The sequence below is a fragment of the Hemicordylus capensis genome, chromosome 2 (assembly GCF_027244095.1).
Source record: "Hemicordylus capensis ecotype Gifberg chromosome 2, rHemCap1.1.pri, whole genome shotgun sequence".
NCBI classification, from domain to species: Eukaryota; Metazoa; Chordata; class Lepidosauria; order Squamata; family Cordylidae; genus Hemicordylus; species Hemicordylus capensis.
Window position 1 is genome coordinate 296,494,619 of NC_069658.1, and position 19,967 is coordinate 296,514,585.

At 45.3% G+C, this 19,967-nt stretch overlaps 1 protein-coding gene across 8 annotated transcripts in view; it reads right to left on the reverse strand.

Moving 5' to 3' along the window:
- C2H3orf20 (chromosome 2 C3orf20 homolog) overlaps positions 1 to 18,111 on the reverse strand; it is a 104,631-nt gene extending 86,520 nt beyond the window's left edge. For 5 of the 8 annotated variants that reach the window (XM_053295144.1, XM_053295142.1, XM_053295139.1 and 2 more), the window contains exons 1-2: positions 11,001 to 11,476; positions 7,157 to 7,267 (exon numbers count right to left, since the gene is read on the reverse strand). In XM_053295144.1, the coding sequence (XP_053151119.1) occupies positions 7,157 to 7,267; positions 11,001 to 11,442 (553 nt within the window). In that variant the 5' untranslated portion in view covers positions 11,443 to 11,476. Of the gene's footprint in view, positions 1 to 738; positions 841 to 7,156; positions 7,268 to 8,969; positions 8,998 to 11,000; positions 11,477 to 17,324 lie in introns of those variants that run through there. The other 3 variants (XM_053295141.1, XM_053295145.1, XM_053295146.1) reach the window with 3 other exon arrangements.
- Between the last annotated feature and the right edge of the window lie 1,856 nt (positions 18,112 to 19,967).

A 19,967-nucleotide genomic window follows, 5' to 3' on the forward strand; every position in this document is an offset into this window, starting at 1 on the left:
CAATTTTTGTCAATTTCACCTTCCTTCCAAAGCCCACTCTGCCGCACAATATGCCCCTGTGCATTCTGCAGCCTTCAGGGACAATTTTCGGAAATCATAGGAACATAGGAAGCTACTTATACCGAGTCAGACCATTGGTCCATTTAGCATGGCATTGTCCACTATGACTAGCAGCCACCCTCCAAGGTTTCAGACAGGAGCCTTTCCCAGCCATACGTGGAGATGCCAAGGATTGAACCTGGAAGCTTCTGCATGCAAGCAGATGTTCCACCACTGAGCCACGACACCATCTCCTAGAGGGGAATCCTCTATAATAAAACCCTAAGTGAGTGTCCGTGGCTTTGGAACATTGGCGTCTGCGTCACTGTCTCCCTGGGCTGTTCTGGGCCTGCGCAAAGCGCAGGCCCAGAACAGCCCAAGGGAGACAGGACCGCCGACACCAGGCGGCCATGTTGGCCGGGAGGGCAGAGGCGGCGGCGGCCCCAGGGAGGCAGAGGCGGCGGCTCCAGGCCAGCCGCGGGTATCAAAGATGGCCACGGGGAGGGCAGAGGCGCAGATGCCCGTGTGTGCGCGCGTACTCACAAGGAGGATTCCCGGAGCCCAGCAGAAGCAGGACACTGACTCGCGAGTCAAGGGGGATTCCCGGGCGATAAGCCTCCACGTGCCTACTCTGCAGGAAGCCCCCTGGCTCCCAGTGAGCCTACTCTGTCGCCAGCGTGCCGCGCTCCGCCAACTCACCCAGGTAGCGCACCCACGTGTCCCGAAAAAGGTCCACCGCCTGCGGCAGGGGCTGGTCGGCAGGCGACCCCATGGCCGGCCGGGCTCAGCAGCGCCGATGCAAGCCACTGGCCGCTGGCCAGCAGCATCCCAGGCCGGCATGGCGAGTCACCAGCGCAGGCACCACCGGCGGGGCCCTCCGTGGTGCGCGTCCAATGGAGCTCACCGAAGTCAAGTCCCCAGGGCGAGCCTCCTTCCCACTCGCAGCCTGCCCGGCAGGAGTGCAGGAAAAGCCAGCAACGGGGCTATGGGCTGCGGGGGCGGCACTCTGCGGGGGCGGCACTCCCAGAGAGGAGAAACAGCAGCGGCGGCCCCGAAAAGGCAGAAAGGAGTAGGTGAGGCCGAGAGCAGCACCCCCCCCACTAGGGCCCGTTATTAAAACGGGCTTACAAATACTAGTAGCTTATAAAAGCCCCTGCAAACTGGACAAAGAGGCAACTTTTTAAAGTGGCAATTCTCTTTATTTAGCAACTGGCTCTATCCACATCTTATATTTAGCAGGGGGAGAGCAACTAGACCTATCCAACATCAGCACAGCATCCTTCCAGTGACTGTTGCTGGTGTCTACTTTATGTTTCTTTGGAGACAGGGGACCATCTCATTTATGTATTATTTATTTTTCTATGTACACCACTTTGAGAATTTTGTTGAAGAGCGGTACATATATATTTGTAGTAGTAGTAGTAGCAGCAGCAGCAGCAGCTGCAGGGACAATTCATGCTTGCTACTGCACGACCAGCTCTCCATCTAAGTCACAGTAGGCTTCAGAGGGAAGTGGGGGAAATAATCTCATCTATAGTTCATGAACACTAGAAAGACACTGAAAATATACTGGGTAGATAGAGTTACCAATTTAGAAGTTCTGCAAAGAATGAATACAAACATAGAAATTTTAAGAACAATAAAAGAAAGGAAACTGGGATATTTGGGGCACGTGATGAGACATCAGAGATATCGTCTTCTGCAATTAATATTGCAAGGAAAGACTGAGGGTAGGAGGAGGGCAGGCAGAAGGAAAACATCATGGTTGAAACACCTTTGAGACTGGTATGGTCGCATATGTGTCACTGAGGCTATTCCCACAAGCAGGAGAAACTGGGCTAAGGGAGCCTAGCCTGGTTTTTCCTGATTGGGTGCTGCAACAGGAGCTGCGCAGTTCCCAGCAGCAAGCCTCCCTAAGTGTCCCTCCCCTTAAACTGCAACAATTCATGCGGGGCATGCTGGGGCTTCCAGGGGCCGGGCAGCCACAACTCTGTGACGGAGCCGGTAATTGTGTGGGCGGCCAATCCGGCTATCCAGGGCTAGCCGCCCAGTCACCTGCAGGGAGAATGGGCTAAGCCTGCTTTCCCTGCAGAGCCCTTGCGGAGAGCCTCACTATTAAGAGATGCAGTGTCAAAAGATCAAGTAGCCTTAATTATCGCTAACCTCCAATAGGAGAAGCAACTAAAGAAGAAGAATAGTTCATGACATGTTGCGAGTTCATGACACCAGTGATTTGTTAGTCTGGATGTCAGCCAGATAAACTGTGTTCATACTCTTTTAACTCAATCAATATTTTACTGAACATAACCTCCTTAACTCTGAGTGAAACTATTTCCATGCAAGTGTACTTTTGACTGCAGTATTTGTTGTGTGTTTCAATTACATGAGCCTTAAGGAAAAATAAATATGCTGGTGCTATCCGAAAATCTTTGTAACACCTCATAGGCATAGACATTACCACAATATTAATTAACTGGAACCCCTTAGGACACAATGTAGGAAACTGCCTTCAACATTTAGAATTTTCTTTCTCCCCCTGGGAAAAATCCCATATAATAGATTTTCCAAGATATGCACCTCATTCTCACAACTAATCAAGTATGCAGTTCATTTTTAAGAGCCTGTGGACTGGCTATGTTAAAATCAGCACACTATTGTAATGCAGAAATACACTTTTATTGCTCTTTGTACCATAGCATTTTATTATGAGTTCTAAAAAAGCACTAATCCACTTTTCATCTGAAGAATCTTAAAAGGCTTGGGTAGATGCAAGCACACAAAGTGAACTGTAGGGATGTGCATAAAACCGGTTCTCCCGGTTCGGTTCGGATCCGAACCGGGTCCGAACCGGACCAGGGTGGTTCGGTTTTGGTTTTGCCGAACCACCCCCCCGGTTCGGTTCGGATCCGAACCGGTTCGGATTCGAACCGAACCGGTTCGGATCTCAAAAAATAGCTGGTTTGAAAGGGGACCTTGTGTTCTACCTGCCACCCAAATTTCAAGTCGATTGGACCTTCCTCTGATTTTTGGCGATTTTTTAAAGTTTTAGTGACTTTGGGGCAGTTCGGGGGCATAGCATGGGATCTGGGCAAAAGGAGTGGGGTGGGGTGGTAGTGCCTAATGGTTGCAGGCTACCACCCCAATTTCAGGGGGATTGGGCAAAGGGCTGATTTTTGGTAAATTTCTGAAAATTTCATGTCTTTGGGGCAGATTGGGGCATATTGGGGCAGAAAGTGGGGGCTGGGGCAGAATAGTGGGGTGTGGTGGTAGTGCCTAATGGGTGGAGGCTACCACCCCAATTTCAGGGGGGTTGGACAAAGGGGTGATTTTTTGAGAATTTTTGAAGTTTTAGTGACTTTGGGGCAGTTTGGGGGCAGAAAGTGGATCTGCCCCAAAATAGTGGGGTGGGGTGGTAGTGCCTAATGGGTGGAGGCTACCACCCCAATTTCAGGGGGATTGGGCAGAGGGCTGATTTTTTGAGAATTTTTGAAGTTTGGGTGTCTTTGGGGCAGATTGGGGGCAGAAAGTGGATCTGCCCCAAAGGAGTGGGGTGGGCTGGTAGATAGTGCCTAATGGGTGGAGGCTACCACCCATCCCCAATTTAAGAGTGATTGGGCAGAGGGGTGAATTATGGTGAATAGAAAAGGTGTGAATTCTCATTCTATCATAGCAAATGAGATATTTTTCAATTAAACAACTCTCATGACCCCACTTTCACTTTTTCACACTTTCCTTTACTATGAATAATATGAGGAAGTAATCAATTTAGCACACTTCACCTTATGAAGACAAACCTCATACAAATAAATTCACCATAATTCACCCCTCTGCCCAATCACTCTTAAATTGGGGATGGGTGGTAGCCTCCACCCATTAGGCACTATCTACCAGCCCACCCCACTCCTTTGGGGCAGATCCACTTTCTGCCCCCAATCTGCCCCAAAGACACCCAAACTTCAAAAATTCTCAAAAAATCAGCCCTCTGCCCAATCCCCCTGAAATTGGGGTGGTAGCCTCCACCCATTAGGCACTACCACCCCACCCCACTATTTTGGGGCAGATCCACTTTCTGCCCCCAAACTGCCCCAAAGTCACTAAAACTTCAAAAATTCTCAAAAAATCACCCCTTTATCCAAACCCCCTGAAATTGGGGTGGTAGCCTCCACCCATTAGGCACTACCATCACACCCCACTATTCTGCCCCAGGCCCCACTTTCTGCCCCAATATGCCCCAATATGCCCCAAAGATATGAAATTTTCAGAAATTTACCAAAAATCAGCCCTTTTCCCAATCCCCCTGAAATTGGGGTGGTAGCCTGCACCCATTAGGGACTACCACCCCACCCCACTCCTTTTGCCCAGATCCCATGCTATGCCCCCGAACTGCCCCAAAGTCACTAAAACTTTAAAAATTCACCAAAAATCAGCCCTTTGCCCAATCCCCCTGAAATTGGGGTGGTAGACTCTACCCATTGGGCACTACCACCCCACCCCAAAATTTTGCCCCTGGGCCCCTTTTTACCCCCCCGAATCGATTCGGATTCGGATTCGGATTAAATCCGAATCCGAACCAAATCAAGGGTGATTCGGGTGACCCAGATTCGGGCACAAAACAGAACAGGGGTGATTCGGTTCGGGTCCGAGCCAAATCACCCGAAATCCCAAATTGCACACCCCTACTAAGCACACACACAGAGAAGAAGCAGGAGGCGGAGTGTGGATTCTATGATAGCATATTAGAGTGGATTGATGGTGTCTCATTGAAAATCTCATTTGCTATCATAGAATCCACACTCAATACCTCAGAAACAAGAGAACCCTGTACCCATGGGGGTGCCCCTACCAGAGATCCCTGTACCCCATGGGTTAGAAACCCATGGGGGTGGTTGGCACCCTATGTGCACTACACCACCACTTGCTCTGGGCCACCCCAGCACCCCCATGTGCACTTATAGGGCTGCTGAAAGCTCCATTATAACTTATTATGCGGAAAAACCTTAAAGACGCGTAAACTTCAAAAATCACTTAAAAATCACCTCTTTGCCCAATTCCTTTTAAATAATTCTGATAGCTTCCTTGCCCACCCTAGGAACTACCACCCACCACACTGCACTCTACGACACCCCTTTCCCCCCGACGTGAAGCTATACATTTGCTGCAATCCTAATTATTCTCTATGAGGAATTCAAAAACACTTAACAATTCATCAATAATCAGAGGAGTGTCCAATTGCCTTGAGATTTTTTGGGTGGTAGGCACCCTTGCCTGTATACCACCCACCCTGCTTTTGTGCTCCTAGGTCCTCCACAACAGGGGATATGGACTGGTTCGGGTCCCATTATACTCAATGAGAAAAATAATTAAAAATATTTCAAATATTCATAAAAAATCATAGGGGTGTCTGATTGCTTCAGGGTTTGCATGGTTGTTGGCACCCATGAGTGCTCCACAATAAGAAATAATGGCCTGGTTCGGGTCCCATTATATCCTATGAGAGAAAAATAAAAATATTTTTCAAAAATTCATAAAAAATCGTACGAGTGTCCGATTGCTTTGGGGTTTGGGTGACAGGTAACCCTGGGTGCCAGCTACCATCTGACCAATTTTCAGCTTTCCGAACCGATCCAAACCGGTCCGAACCGGTTCGAAACGAACCACCCCCAGTTCGGTTCGGATTCGAACCGAACCAGGGGTGGTTCGGTTCGATCCGAACCTCCGAACCGGAACCGGTTCGGACCCGAACCGGTTCGGATCCGAACCGGTTCGCACATCCCTAGTGAACTGGATTCTGAAGTCTGTAAAGATATCTCCACACAATTTTTATCCCAGTGGTATCAATTTACGTGCTTCTGGACATCTGGGTTGCCATCAGATATCACATAAGAAATTGAGACTGGGGAGAGAAATTATTTTCAAGAGTTGAAAGTTGTTTGAGGTTTTGTGTCCTATTGTGTGCACAAATGCTTCTTTTGTCCTACTGTCACCCCTGCTTAAACAGGTTTTGCAAGCTTTTGAAATGATGCAAAAACCTGAACATCTGTTTATTAGAGGCATAACTGACCTTAGCATTTCCTGCAATACAGTTGCCTATCCATGATGTGTAAACAGAAAGTACTTCTCAGATGTAACTGGCCCTGTCCAATTGCAGCACAGCATCTCTCCAGTAGCTGTTGCTAATATGTGTCTTATGTTTCCATCTTATTTATTTATTATTTATGTTTCTATGTAAACCGCTTTGTGAACTTGGGTTGAAGAGCATTATGTAAAAATTTGTAGTAGCAACTGGTGTCTTCTCTTCAGAATTCAACAAAGTTGTAACCATGTTCTATCATCAGCAGCTTAGCAGGAATATTGAGTGAGTGAGTGAGTGAGTGAGTGAGAGTGAGTGTCGACGCGACCGCATAGATAGATTCTCTCCAGGATGATCTGTCTTCAACTTGGGCTTTAAGGTCTCTCAGCGGTGCATTCATTGCTGTTGTCATCGAGTCCATCCACCTTGCTGCTGGTCATCCTCTTCTTCTCTTTCCTTCAATTTCCCCCAGCATTATAGACTTCTCAAGGGAGCTGGGTCTTCGCATAATGTGTCCAAAGTATGATGGTTTGAGCCAGGTCATTTGTGCCTCGAGTGAAAATTCTGGACTGATCTGTTCTGTGATCCATTTGTTTGTTTTCCTGGCTGTCCATGGTATCCTCAAAAGTCTTCCCCAGCACCAAAGTTCAAAAGTGTGTATCTTGCTTCTTCAAAGTCCAGCTTTCGCATCCATAGAGGGCAGGAATATTACCATGAAGCAAATCAACATGTATGTGCCCAGCAGAGGGAGCCAAGTGCCTACAGAATGTCCAGATAGTTTTTCAAGGGATGTGATGTGTATAAGGAAGATATTAACTGAATCCTGTTAAAAACCTTAAGCATATTCCTACTTAAGTGAAAGGAAGCCAGTCTAAGGAAGATTAGGCTTATCTAGTGTTTATTTCACTACTCATTTAGAGTTCAACACATGTAAACTCTCTTGGAATGAAACTATTTTCAAAAGTAAAGGATCCCAGCATAAATAGCAGCACAATAAAGATATTCTCTCAGGGTTCAAACACTTAATGACTTTATTTCTTCTCTCACCTTTTTTCCTTGGGTCTTTGGTCAGGAATTCAGCGGCCTCTTCCTGGTTTTTAGGGGATAGCTGTTGACCAGTTTCCAGAAACCGCCTTGCAATCTCTTCAGCACTCGGACCTAAAAAAGAGACATTGTGATTTAAAACTAAATGTAATACAGTTCAGTGATAATTAAGGAGTGTTGCTTTTTTAAAAAGAAAGCAAACTATGCCTAAAATAGCAAATGCCTGCAGTTCTTTGGGCAGAACATACTTTTCAATTAGCCAGTTATTAACATGACTAATTTCAGATTTTAAATGTTCCTTTAGTTTCTTCAGGAAACAGCAGCTACGTATTCTCCAACAATCACAACCATGATCAACTTAGGCCCTATCTACACATTATACAGGCCTCATTTGCATGTAATGGGAAACTGCGGGTCAAATGGACCCCACCACCACCTCCGCGCTTCACAGGCATTCAAAATTGCATGACAGAGACTGCAGAGAGGAGGGGGAGCTTGCTGCACGGGCGACATGAAGGACAGCCCTGGCAGCCAATCACAGCTGGAGTGAAGGAAGGACTTCCTCCCTCAACTCCAGTAATAGCTCGCTCTAACTCCAATCCCGCATTCGGATGTAACACTGCCAAACCTCAGGTAGGAGCAGTGACACTCACTACAACCCGAGAGTTCAAATTGGAGTTTGGAAAGGGAAACCTCAGGTAACTTTTCTGATGGAACCACGGCTGCATGGATTCTGACATATAATAAATTCAACCTCAGGTTCCTTCACCTCCAGTTTCCCATTACTTGTGAATGCAGACACAGAGTCAGGTGGTTAACTGAAGTGGTAGAATTCTGGACTGTTCCACTTCAAACTATAGGTGGGGAGTCATATTTTAAAATTCTTCCACATGCAAAAAATAAAAAAAAAATCTTGCATATAATGAAACAGAGAGAGGTCTGCACTAATCCTTTCCTCCAAGGTGCTCATTTATTATGTGAATGGGGAGGGGGAGCGTTGTGTGTGCTTTTGCATGGAGAAAAATTATGAAAGATGTATTTCCCCAACACACACACACACACACCTGCAGTTTGGAGTGGAACCTTCCAGAATACTACCACCTCACTTTGTGTAATGTTGCTTTTATTTGTTATTTGGGAAAGATCATCAAGAGATTTGGTGCAGGGTGTTAGCAGGATGCTGATGACACCCAAATCTATTTCTCCATGTCAACATCATCAGGAGAAGGCATAATCTCCCTAAATGCTTGCCTGGAGGCAGTAATAGGCTGGATGAGGGATAACAAATTGACGGGGGGATAAGACGGGTATACTTATTGTGCAGGGTTGGAACTTGTGAGACGATTTTGATCTGCTGGTTCTAGATGGGGTCACGCTCCCCCAGAAGGAACAGGACCGCAGTCTGGGGGTGCTTCTGGATCCTAACCTCTCCCTGGTGTCCCAGGTTGAGGTGGTGGCCAGAGGTGCTTTTTATCAGCTACAGCGGATACGCAAGCTGTGTCCGTTTCTTGAGATGTACAACCTCAAAACAGTGGTACATATGCTGGTAACCTCCAGACTGGATTACTGCTACGCACTCTATGTGGGGCTGCCCTTGTATGTAGTCTGGAAACTACAGCTGGTTCAGAATGTGGCAACCAGGTTGATCTCTGGGTCATCTAAAAGAGACTATATCACTCCTATCTTAAAACATCTACACTGGCTGCCGATACATTTCTGGGCAAAATACAAGGTGCTGGTTATCATCTATAAAGCCCTAAACAGCTTAGGCCCTAGGTATTTGAGAGAACATCTTCTTTGCCATAAGTCCCATCACCTGATAAGATCATCTGGAGAGGTTCGTCTGTGGGTGCCGCTAACTCATCTGGCAGCTACTTGGGAACAGGCCTTCTCCGTTGCTGCCCCTGGACTTTGGAATGCACTCTCTGTTGAAATAAGAGCCTACCCATCTCTGGCAACTTTTAAAAAGGCACTGAAGAGACATTTATTCACCCAGGCTTTTAATTAGATTTATGGTTTTAAATTTTTAATATATATTTTTAAAAATGTTTTTATGTGTTAAATGATTTTAATTGTAAACCACCAGTGACACAAGTTTTGGGCAGTATAGAAATGTTTTAAATAAATAAATAAAGACCAAGTGATACTCAAATTACAGCGGGGTTAGGGAGTCTCATTCTCAGTCTAAGCAGCCTTGGGTATGAGTAATCTTTCTAGGGCTGCAGATACAAAGTTACTGGTTAATATGCTTTAACACACTTCAATCACCCTTTCATTTTCACCATTTGAAGAGTGAGAGAAAGGTGAAAGGATGCCTTTCTCCCATTGTTCTTAAAACATATTATGTATTAGAACCATTGTTATAATGGTTATGGATAGAATCTGCATCCCAGTCCATAAAGATAAACATAAAATGGCTGCTATTCCCGATGACATAATGCAGAAATAAAGGGTGATCTTTTGCTTATGCGGTACCATAGTCATACTGGCAGACTGTCAGTTGGTATGTCTGCTCATCACTTAATTGAGGCAGCAGAGGTGAATGATTAAGAATTAAATTGCAAAACTCATTTCTATGAAATCTGTTCAAGTTTGGGATCTTGAATAATCTCTGCTTTATTATCTTAAACATCAACAGACTGCTCACAGAAAAATAGTTATAGGGCTAGGTGATGCCCGAGAGTGACCAGACTCAAAGCTACCCCTAGGATGCATTTAGGAAGACTGTACATGGTCCTGTTTGACTAGGCATTGGCAAGCCTTTCTTTTCCCCATACACTCACCAGCCCCTCTCATTTTTGGCCATCCTTGTGAGAAAAAAGGTCTGTATTACAAATGCCTCTTTTTTTCAGAACTCCTTCTTGCTTAGCAGTGGCCCTGTGGGAGTTATTTAACTTCATTTATTGCATTTCTCCCATGCGTCCAAACACGGTAATTCTCTGTCTGTTGTCACAAGCTGGCAGGCAGGATGAGATAAGGCACCCTCTGATTCTCATTTGTCCATGGCCCATTTCCTATGTGTGAAGACCGTATGAGCAAGAACCTGTTCTGTCCCTTAGCACTAAACCCCACCTGGGGGCCAGTTTCTCAGTTCCCCTGAGATTTCCTTTCATTGGACAGGGCAAGACTGGATGCGCCTTCCTGCCTACCAAACATAAATAGTGGGCTAATCTCCCCTTCATCCCCTTTCCTCTGTTCTATTTTGAACAGAGGTCAAACATAGGAAATGTTTCTCTTTGGAACATGTCAGCATTTGGATTGCACCATTATCCCACATGTTTCTGCATGTAAGAGTGGATACCTAGACATTGTTAAATTGCTATGTTGGTATCAGCTAGAAAACGGTCTTTTTATTTCATTTGAAACATTGCTTCTTTGATCGCCATTGCTGTTACTAATTCTGCTCTGTTTTCTTATCTTAATAAATCTTTCTCATAGTGGACTCTTGGTTGTGACTGAAGGACTTTTTAAGCTCGAGGAATCTCCCACAAACTAAACTGCTCTGTTTACAATACACACCATACCAGGGACAAGGGCAGGGGAGGTGGGAGGGGGATGGACTATCCTGAACCTCATAGATCAGATGGCAATCAGTCACCCATGCCTGGATCTGAGAGTGTAAGTTGTGGCTCACAGTTCTGACTAATTCCAGGCAGAAGTTTTTCCCAGCCCTACTTGGAGGTGCCAGAGATCAAATCCAGGACTTTCTATAAGCAAAGCAGATGCTTTTCCACTGAGCTTCAGCCCCATCTTTTCAGTTTCAGCTCAGCACTACCCAGATTATCCAACAAATATTACTTTGTAATTTCATCTGAAATGAGCCAACATGCTTTTTAGGTGATCTTACCAGCAACTGCATCTATCATTATCTTCATCTTCATCTTCAGAAGCTCAGACAGTAGATGTACAGAACGTTGTTGGAATTTGAGGAGCATCTGCTGATTTTCAAGTGAAGGAGTCATAAAGTTAGGTGCCATTCCTGAGGGAGTAGGGCCAAACTTTGGAGCTCTTGGGGTGCAAGTGGGGGAAAAGTTTTCCTCATCAGGGGAAACAAATTTGACAACAGGACAATATAGACCAGTGAAAGATTTCCTTGGCATCAACACTAAGAGATCTTCCCATGTGAACTCAAAGATGTTCTTGACCCCTCGTGGTACATGGAAGCCCATTTTCCGCCATGTAAGTAGCATCTGTACCATTTCAGCCAAAATACGTGGTGCCTTGGCTTTCGTTTGTTCATATTCAGAACTGTACTTTGGTTCACTCATATCTTGAATTGGTTTACTCATTCCATGGACAGTAGTCAAATTGATGTGAGGAGATCTAAATGAGAACACAAAGAAGATTTCTGCTCAGAGGTTGCTATATAGATTAGGCAAACAAAAATAAGATGATAAAGGGGTCCCCACCAAATGCCAAATGCTTCCAAGGAATGAGTAAAGGGCAGGAGTGAGGTGGCAGAAGAGGTGTAAACAATTTTGGTGAAAAGAAGGGTTTTCAGGTGTTTTTTGAAAATTGCTGGAGATGGGGAGGATCACATCCCAGCAGGGAGTGCATTCCACAATCTTGGGGCAGCGACCGAGAAGGCCTGTCTCTATGTCGCCACCAAACGAGTTGGCGGTAACTGGAGACAGACCACCTCAGATGACCTCAATGGGCGGTGGGACTCATAATGAAGAAGACGCTCTCTTAGGTACCCAGGGCCTAAGCCGTTTAGGACTTTGTAAGTTATAACTAGCACTTTGTATTTTGTCCGGAAACCTATTGGCAGCCAGTGTAACTCCATCAGTAAAGTAGTAACATGGTCTCTCCGAGATGACCCAGAGACCAACCTGGCTGCCGCGTTCTGAACCAACTGAAGTTTCCAGACTACATACAAAGACAGCCCCACGTAGAGTGCATTACAAAAGTCCAGTCTGGAGGTTACCAGCAGATGTACCAGTGTTTTGAGGTCATTGATCTCGAGAAACGGGCGCAGCTGGCGTATCAGCCAGAGCTGATAGAAAGTACCCCTGGCCACTGCCTCAACCTGAGAAACCAGGGAGAGGTGTGAATCCAGAAGTACTCCCAGACTGCGAACCTGTTCCTTTTGGGGAAGTGTGACCCCATCTAGAACAGGCAGATCAAAATTGTCTCTGGAGTTCTGACCCCGCACAATAAGTACCTCATCTGGATTCAGCTTCAGTTTATTCTCCCTCATCCAGCCCATTACTGCTTCCAGACAGGCATTTAGGGAGGATATGCCAGCTCCTGAAGAACTTGACATGGAGAAGTAGATCTGAGTGTCATCAGCATACTGGTAACACCCAGCTCCAAATCCCCTGATGATCTCTCCCAGCAGTTTCATGTAGATGTTAAAAAGCATTGGAGAAAGTACGGAGCCTTGAGGGACACCATACTTAAGCTCAGATTTTGAAGAGCAACAGTCTCCAATCGACACCATCTGGAATCTATCTGAGAGGTAGGAGCGGAAACACTGTAAAACAGTGCCTCTCACCCCCAACCCCCTCAGACGTTCCAGAAGAATACTATGGTCAATAGTATCGAAAGCCGCCGAGAAATCCAAAAGGACCAACAGAGTCACACTTCCTCTGTCAATTGCCAATTGGAGATCATCCATCAAGCCGACCAAGGCAGTCTCCACCCCATAGCCTACTCGAAAACCAGTTTGAAATGGGTCTAGATAATCAGTTTCCTCCAAGACCGCCTGGAGCTGAGAGGCCACCACCCTCTCAATTACCTTGCCCAGCCATGGGAGGTTGGAAACAGGCCTATAACTGCTCAACTCCTATAATTTAGATAATTTAGATAATAGAGTACACAGTCTGCCCCAGAAAAGGACAGCACCTGGAAAGGTGTCCATTTTGTAGGAACAGAACCCATGAGTTCTATAGCTCTAATCAATTATTATATTACACTTACATAGAAAATATAAGTATTTTATTTATTTATTTATTTTTACATTTTATATCCCGCTCTTCCTCCAAGGAGCCCAGAGCGGTGTACTACACACTTAGGTTTCTCCTCACAACAACCCTGTGAAGTAGGTTAGGCTAAGGGAGAGGTAACTGGCCCAGAGTCACCCAGCAAGTATCATGGCTGAATGAGGATTTGAACTCTGGTCTCCCCCGTCCTAGTCCAGCACTCTAGCCACTACACCACGCTGGCTCTCATAGTAGTAGCTGCTATAGGAAGTTGGAGGCTTCTATATATATGGTGGATGGCTTGGGACTTGTGCGAACTGGCTTTTGAGATTTGTCTAATCTACAATCCTCTAACTAGTCATTTCCTTTCTGACTTCAGAGATATATAGTCAGCTGAGATTTGTTGTTGGACCATTTGATAGTTTAAACAGTTTAAAGCATTTGAATTTAATTGAGCTCTTCATCAGGCAATATGAATATTAGAGCTAGATTATGGTTTGAATGAGATGAACCAGCTTAAAAGAAGAATCAAGTATGTAGGAAAAACAGAATGCACATGTTAGAAAATAGCTTAACTACATCTCTGCTGCCTTCTTTAAACCTAACAGATGTTTGTTTACTCAAATGGATATTCTGCTTTTTGTCATGAAATAACCTCAAAGCAGATAACAGAATTAAAATGTATACAAGATCATAAAACCAACCAATTTATGGATTGCAAGGCCAATTCCAGTGGTCTTCAATTGAACCAATATCCCAAGTTTCAAACTACTTCAAATACATTTTTTTAAAAAAGATCAATAGCAGTGGACTTGAAGACAGAAGCTAGGACAAAAGGCTTGAAGAACAAGAAGCAAAATAAATTACCATGTGTGATTGAAAAGACTATGAGAATTCAAACATGGGGCTAAAGAGCCATTAAAGGTTTCTAGCAGAAGCAGTCATACTTGTTGTTATTGCTCCTACATTCACAGGGGCAGAGCCACCATTGGGCGAACGGGTTCAAAGAACCCTGGCCACCACCAATCAGGGGCCGCAAGTGTGGCCCCAGACATGCCCCCCGCGTCTGACGTCAAACATTGGAGGCGTTATTTCGGTCCCAAACAGGGCCCCGCAGCCCCATTTGGAGCCAAAATCAGCCCGTGCTGCGTTGGCAGTGCAGCTGGAGTGACTCTCCCTCCCTTAAAAGCAGGGAGAGCCGCTCCTGGTCTCACTGCCAACGCAGCCTGGCCAATCGATTAGGAGAGAGAACGGCCCACGCTGCATTGACAGCACGGCCAGAATGGCTCTCCCTGCCTTTAAGGTCACTCCGGCCCACGCTGCCCAATGCAGCACGGGCCGATCTCCCTTTCAAACAGGGCCGTGTGGCCCCATTTGGGAAGGAAACCACATCCCCTGCATCTGACGTCAGACATGCGTGGCTAGCCAGGCCCCTGTTTTTGATGTCACATGTGGTTGGTGGGGCCAGGGGACCGCGGCGGCGGCCACACACGAACCGCCACCAGCCTCCCTACGCTGCTGTACATTCACCAATGTGAAGTCCAAAAATAGTTCCAGGCCTTTCAAGTGTGACAGATAAATGACTTTTGATTTAATTAGAAAAAGCAACAGAAGCACTTTCTTAATTATGAAGTAAACTTTCAGCTGGAACTAATAAACTGTCAGTCTGCTTTATGTAAGATCATGTTCCTATGGCTGGCTAGAGGCTGGTATCCTCTATGGAGGAGGAATGGCTAATTAAGTTCAACCTCCCTCATAAAAGCCAGCTCCTTAAAGAGTTTTTGCATTCAGAGCTTGGCTTGTTTGAGGCAGCCTTGTTTTTTTGAAATAGAAGCAACATGTTAGAAGGAATCTCTGGAGCTATCTAGCCCAACCTTTTCTTCATATTTTAGTTTTTACTTATAAGAGAACATTACAGCAATCTTTTCAATACACTGAGGCTGTTCTCATGTGCAGTTTAACCCAGGGTAGGGAACCCCAGCCTGGGTTAGGCTGCGCATGAGAACTGTCGGGGTTGGGTCCAATTCCAACGTGGCAGCACGACCTAGCCTGGTTTTTAGCTCCCTTAACCCAGGCTTTGTGCTCGTGTGCGGGTTGGGCCTGCTTCCAGCCCGGCTGCACACAGAGACAGGCACCTAGAGTGCCTGTCTCCAGGGGGAATCCCCTTGTGCACTGTGCTCAGCACATGGTGCATTCTGGGATTCCCAGAGGCCAGGATGTGTTGTCCCAGCTCTCTGAAACAGGATTATGTGGGAGCACAAACAGCACTCCCACCATTTTGCCCATTGTCGGCGGGGGGGAAGCTGAGTAAAGCAAACCCACCCACCTGGCCATGTGAACGACCTCACTGTCTTTGGGAAACAATGACTCAAACTGGTCATTATAGCAACCACAAAATGAGCTGCCACTCACGGTGCCAGTTGCTTGAGAGTAAGCTTATCTGCTGCTACACATTCCTTTGGCAACCCTAAGCATGTTCCAATTATCTGTGCAACTTCTTTATGAATCAATTTACTTTTTCTTTCTTTCTTTCTTTTTTGCTTAGCTTAGCTGTTGACCAACTTCCATCAACATTGCTAGCACTGGGTACAAGAGGCAAATGCCACAAATGTTCAAATCATTGAACCTCTTTGCCTGCCTATCTCCTGCAGTCTCCACCACCAACCTTGTTTGGAAAAGTGTTAGCCTTGGTTTTTGTGTCATTTGAGAATAACACATAGTATAGAAAAATAAACACATACTTTGCCAGGCCATCTTTGCCAGATTTTCTTTTTCTTTTTTAATGACAAATTTATATAAAGCAGTAGTGGGAAGAAGGGGCAGGGAGACAGAGGCAAGGTCGGGAGTGAACTGCGGAAGTCAAGGGCAGATACTTGCCAAGAAGGGCCATGTTGGCCTATAAGGTAAGAGGAATAGGGATGTTGGCCTATAGGAAGAGAGCTTCACATTAATTGTTTTTCCCCTGGTTCCTCAACTGCCCCTTTAATACTATAAATACTACACATGGGGATTTAGCTTGAACATATTTTAACAGAAGACATAATCTGAAAAGACCAGAGGACTCTTTCACTTCTTTTTTCACACGTGTCCAAGGGCAGCATGCAGATACACGCAAACAGCAGTGTGTGAAAAACAAAGTTTGACAGGACCTTTCAATTCTTAATATGACTGAACCACCCCGCTGGAACAGAAGGGGCTATGGTACTGTTGGCGGAAGAGCATCACCTCCTTTAGTAAATAAGATGGTTGCCACACAATTGTTGTGAAGGTAGCTTTCTTTTGTTTCAATGTTTGTTTTTATTTTGCCCTCCTAAATCTCACATATTGGCAAAGGTTGATAGCTTGAGACAAAGTTTTGGAACTTTGTTGCCTGGATCTTGGAAACCACACCCATCCTAAAGTCCCTCCCTTGGAATGGAGATGGACCCAATCAAGCACCTGAATACCCAAAGCCCAGAGTCCTTGGTATGCCAAGTCAGCTGCGCTCGGTGCCCAAATGCAATCAGAACACCCCCATCCAACTAAGTGACAATCCTGAGAGCCCTACATGCTTTTGTGGCTATTTCATCTAGTGGTGGTTCATCTATCAAGTCTCTTAATGATTCCCCCTTTCAGAAACCAACCTGGACACTGCCACTCATATGGTGCTCAGGAAACTACTCTTCCCTTTTCTTTTCCTGAGTTCAAAATGCTTTCTCAGAGCAGACTTGCTGGCCTCCATACAGAGAGGGTTCCCTTTTGAAGTTCCAGGCGACTTGCCCCTTGACTTTGTGTCCCTGCCCTAGCCTGGCCAGGAAGCATTTGAGCTGCTTTCCTGGATCTAACTCTCCCCTTGTCACAAGAGATTCTGAGGTCATTCACAAGACGTTTGGTCGCTGTTCAGATTTAACGGCTGCAGGGAAGGCAGGAGTGCAATAGCCTGTCTTCTCTGCTTTGTTTTAGCCAGTTAAGGATAAGTAACAAGCTCCTTCTCTCCCTTCTTATTCTTCATTCCAATTTGTCTATCTTTTGCCTCCTTCCTCCTTTCTCTTTGTTTAATTTGGCTCCACCCACACAGTCCCTGCAACTAGACTGGGGAGTGAAGTGTATGTTTAGTTCTTTGGCCTCATCATTTTGCTGCCACACAGATATGGACCCTAGCTGGATTGGGGTGAGTCATTTATGAAAATAGAGACAAATATATTTCAAGGCATGATCCGTGCTGAATTTGAACCCTTTCAGCTAAAGACTCTGAATTATCTACTTACTGTTACCAGAGAGAATGTTTCAAATGCCACAGCATTCGCAGGTGGAAGATGCAGCCAATGCAAGCACCTGCTACCGTTCTTGTGTCACAATAGGAGAGAACCTTAGAACAAAGATTCTAAGATGATAAAGAACTTTGCTCATCTGCAGCAGCAGGCTTTAGTGCTTCCCCCCTTTTTTCAGTTAAACAGAAGAACACACATTCAACTTTATCTGCTGCTTCTTGGAAGCACAGTAGTTGCCCCAGTGCTTCATACAGGAAGTGCCGCATTGCAAACCAGAAAGCATGACAAAAGTCTGCAGCACTATCATGAGTGAGTTAGCTGGGAAGGTTTGTTTGATTTTAAACCCTGCTTCTGCAACCAATTCCCTCTGACCCTCTCTGGACAAATTAATTTTGACATAGCTTCTCTTCCCCTAAGACTGGTAGTCCTTCCCTACCTGAATATTCTCTAGAATTTTAAGAAATTCCACAATTTAGAATGTCCACAAAGGAAACTGTCCTAGCCTGTTACAGTAAGAAGAGTCACGTGACACTTTAAAGACTAGCATAATCTTTTTGAATACAACTTTGTCAGATGAATGAAGTATTATCCTGTTAGCAGGTGTCCACATGAATGCATGCATATGGATGCACGGACATGCAGACAGCAATTGTAAACAAGGGGTACAGTCTGTGACCTCTTGTTTTGAAAAGCATGAATAATCATATGAAGAGGGTCATTTTATGGAAAACTGAAATATGGATCATAAAGTATTGGTTCACAATTCTAAGACTCACCACCTAGTCTTTGGAGGATGCAGTATACAAGAAATTTTAAATTTATAAATAAATGTAGATAAAGCAACCTTCATGGCAATATGGATTAATTAATACATGTCATGTATTTCTCTCTCGCGCATTTGAGCTGACTTGGGACTCCACAGTTATGGCAGGGTCAACTGCAGTGGTGTCCAGTATCTCCTCTGGTTTAATTAGAATGGATCAGTTTCAATTTGTGACTTCTGGGGATGTGGACAAACTCCTTGGAGATGTTCGGCCTACTACTTGTCTTTTGGACCCATGCCCAATGTGACTTATAACATCTAGCAGGAAGGTAGTTAGAGATGGCCTAGTTGACATCATAAATGCCTCACTGAGGGAGGGCAGCATGCCTCCATGTTTGAAAGAGGCAATTGTGAGACCTTTCCTCAAGAAGTAGGGATGTGCACAAATCGATTTTTTCGATTTGACTTGTACCTGAATCGAATCACCCCCAATTTGTTTTGGGTCCGAATCTGGCCAGCTAGCCCAGGGGTGATTTGTTTTGTCCACAAATCTCACAAAACAGGTAGATTCAGGTACAAATCATTTTGTACCCAAATCAATTCACACAGACAGAAGGTGCAGGCAGTGATTCTCTCAGAAGCAGGAAGGGGGTGAAAAAAATTATCTTGTTTTCCTCAATCAGGAAAGCAAAAACAAAAAGCAGAGAATCTACTCTAGGCAGCAGGCAGGCAAGGCAAAGCAAAGCTCCTCTGGCTCTTTCTCTCTCTCCTCCCATGAGGCAGAAAGGCAGCTGGATGCCTCAAGTACATTTGAAAATCCCTCCTTCGAACTCCCCTTGACCCTTCCACTAGCCAATGTGGGGTCAGTCACCCTTGGCAACACAAGATTTGAATGTAAACAAGCCAATCTGGAATTGTGTGTGTGTGGGGGGGGATCACCAGCCATTCATTGCACACTGTAAGTCACCAATCTGAAGCTTGGGAGGCCAGGATTTTCACAAAGAATTCCTTACACAAAATGGAGACAGCAGGAGAAATAGCTACAAAATGGAGATCTGAATCTACAAATTTTTCAGGTCCAAAATATGGATGATTTGTTTTGGACCCAAACCTGGCCAGCTAGAACAGGGGCAATTTGTTTTGTCCACAAATCACCCCAGATTAAGGTACAAATTGTTGGAGTGCTTCTGGACCCAGGCCTCGCTCTGGTTTCTCAGGTTGAGGCTATGGCCAGGACCACTTTCTATAATTTTTGGTTAATATGACAGCTGCATCCATTCCTTGAGGATAATGATCTCAGAATTGTGGTGCATTCTGGTTATCTCTAGGCTTGACTACTGCAATGCACTCTTCATGGGGCTGCCTTTGTATGTGGTTTGGAAACTTCAATTGGTTCAAAATGCAGCAACTAGACTGGTCTCTGGGCTGTCTCAGAAAAACCTTATTACCCCCTTTTAAAAAAAGAAGTTGCATTAGCTGCCAATAGGTTTCTGGGCAAAATACAAAGTGCTGGAAATTACTTTGGCTTAGGAACAGGTTACCTGGGAGAGAACCTCCTTCTACATGATCCCCACCACACACTAAGATCATTGAGAGAGGTCTATCTCCATATTCTGCCAGCTCGTCTGACAGTGATTCAAGAGTGGGCCTTCTCCATAGTCACTCCTAGGCTGTGGAAAGTGCTCCCTATAGACCAGGCCTGCACAACATAATGCTCAAGGGCCAGATCTGCCACCTGGGTACTTTTTTACTGGCCCCCATGTAGGAATATCCTGTAGCATAGCAGTTGGATACTGCCTTACAATGCCGTCCTATTCTTGTTTACTTGGACATATGTGCCACAGTATACCCATTAAGCATGCCTAAGATTGCAGTCT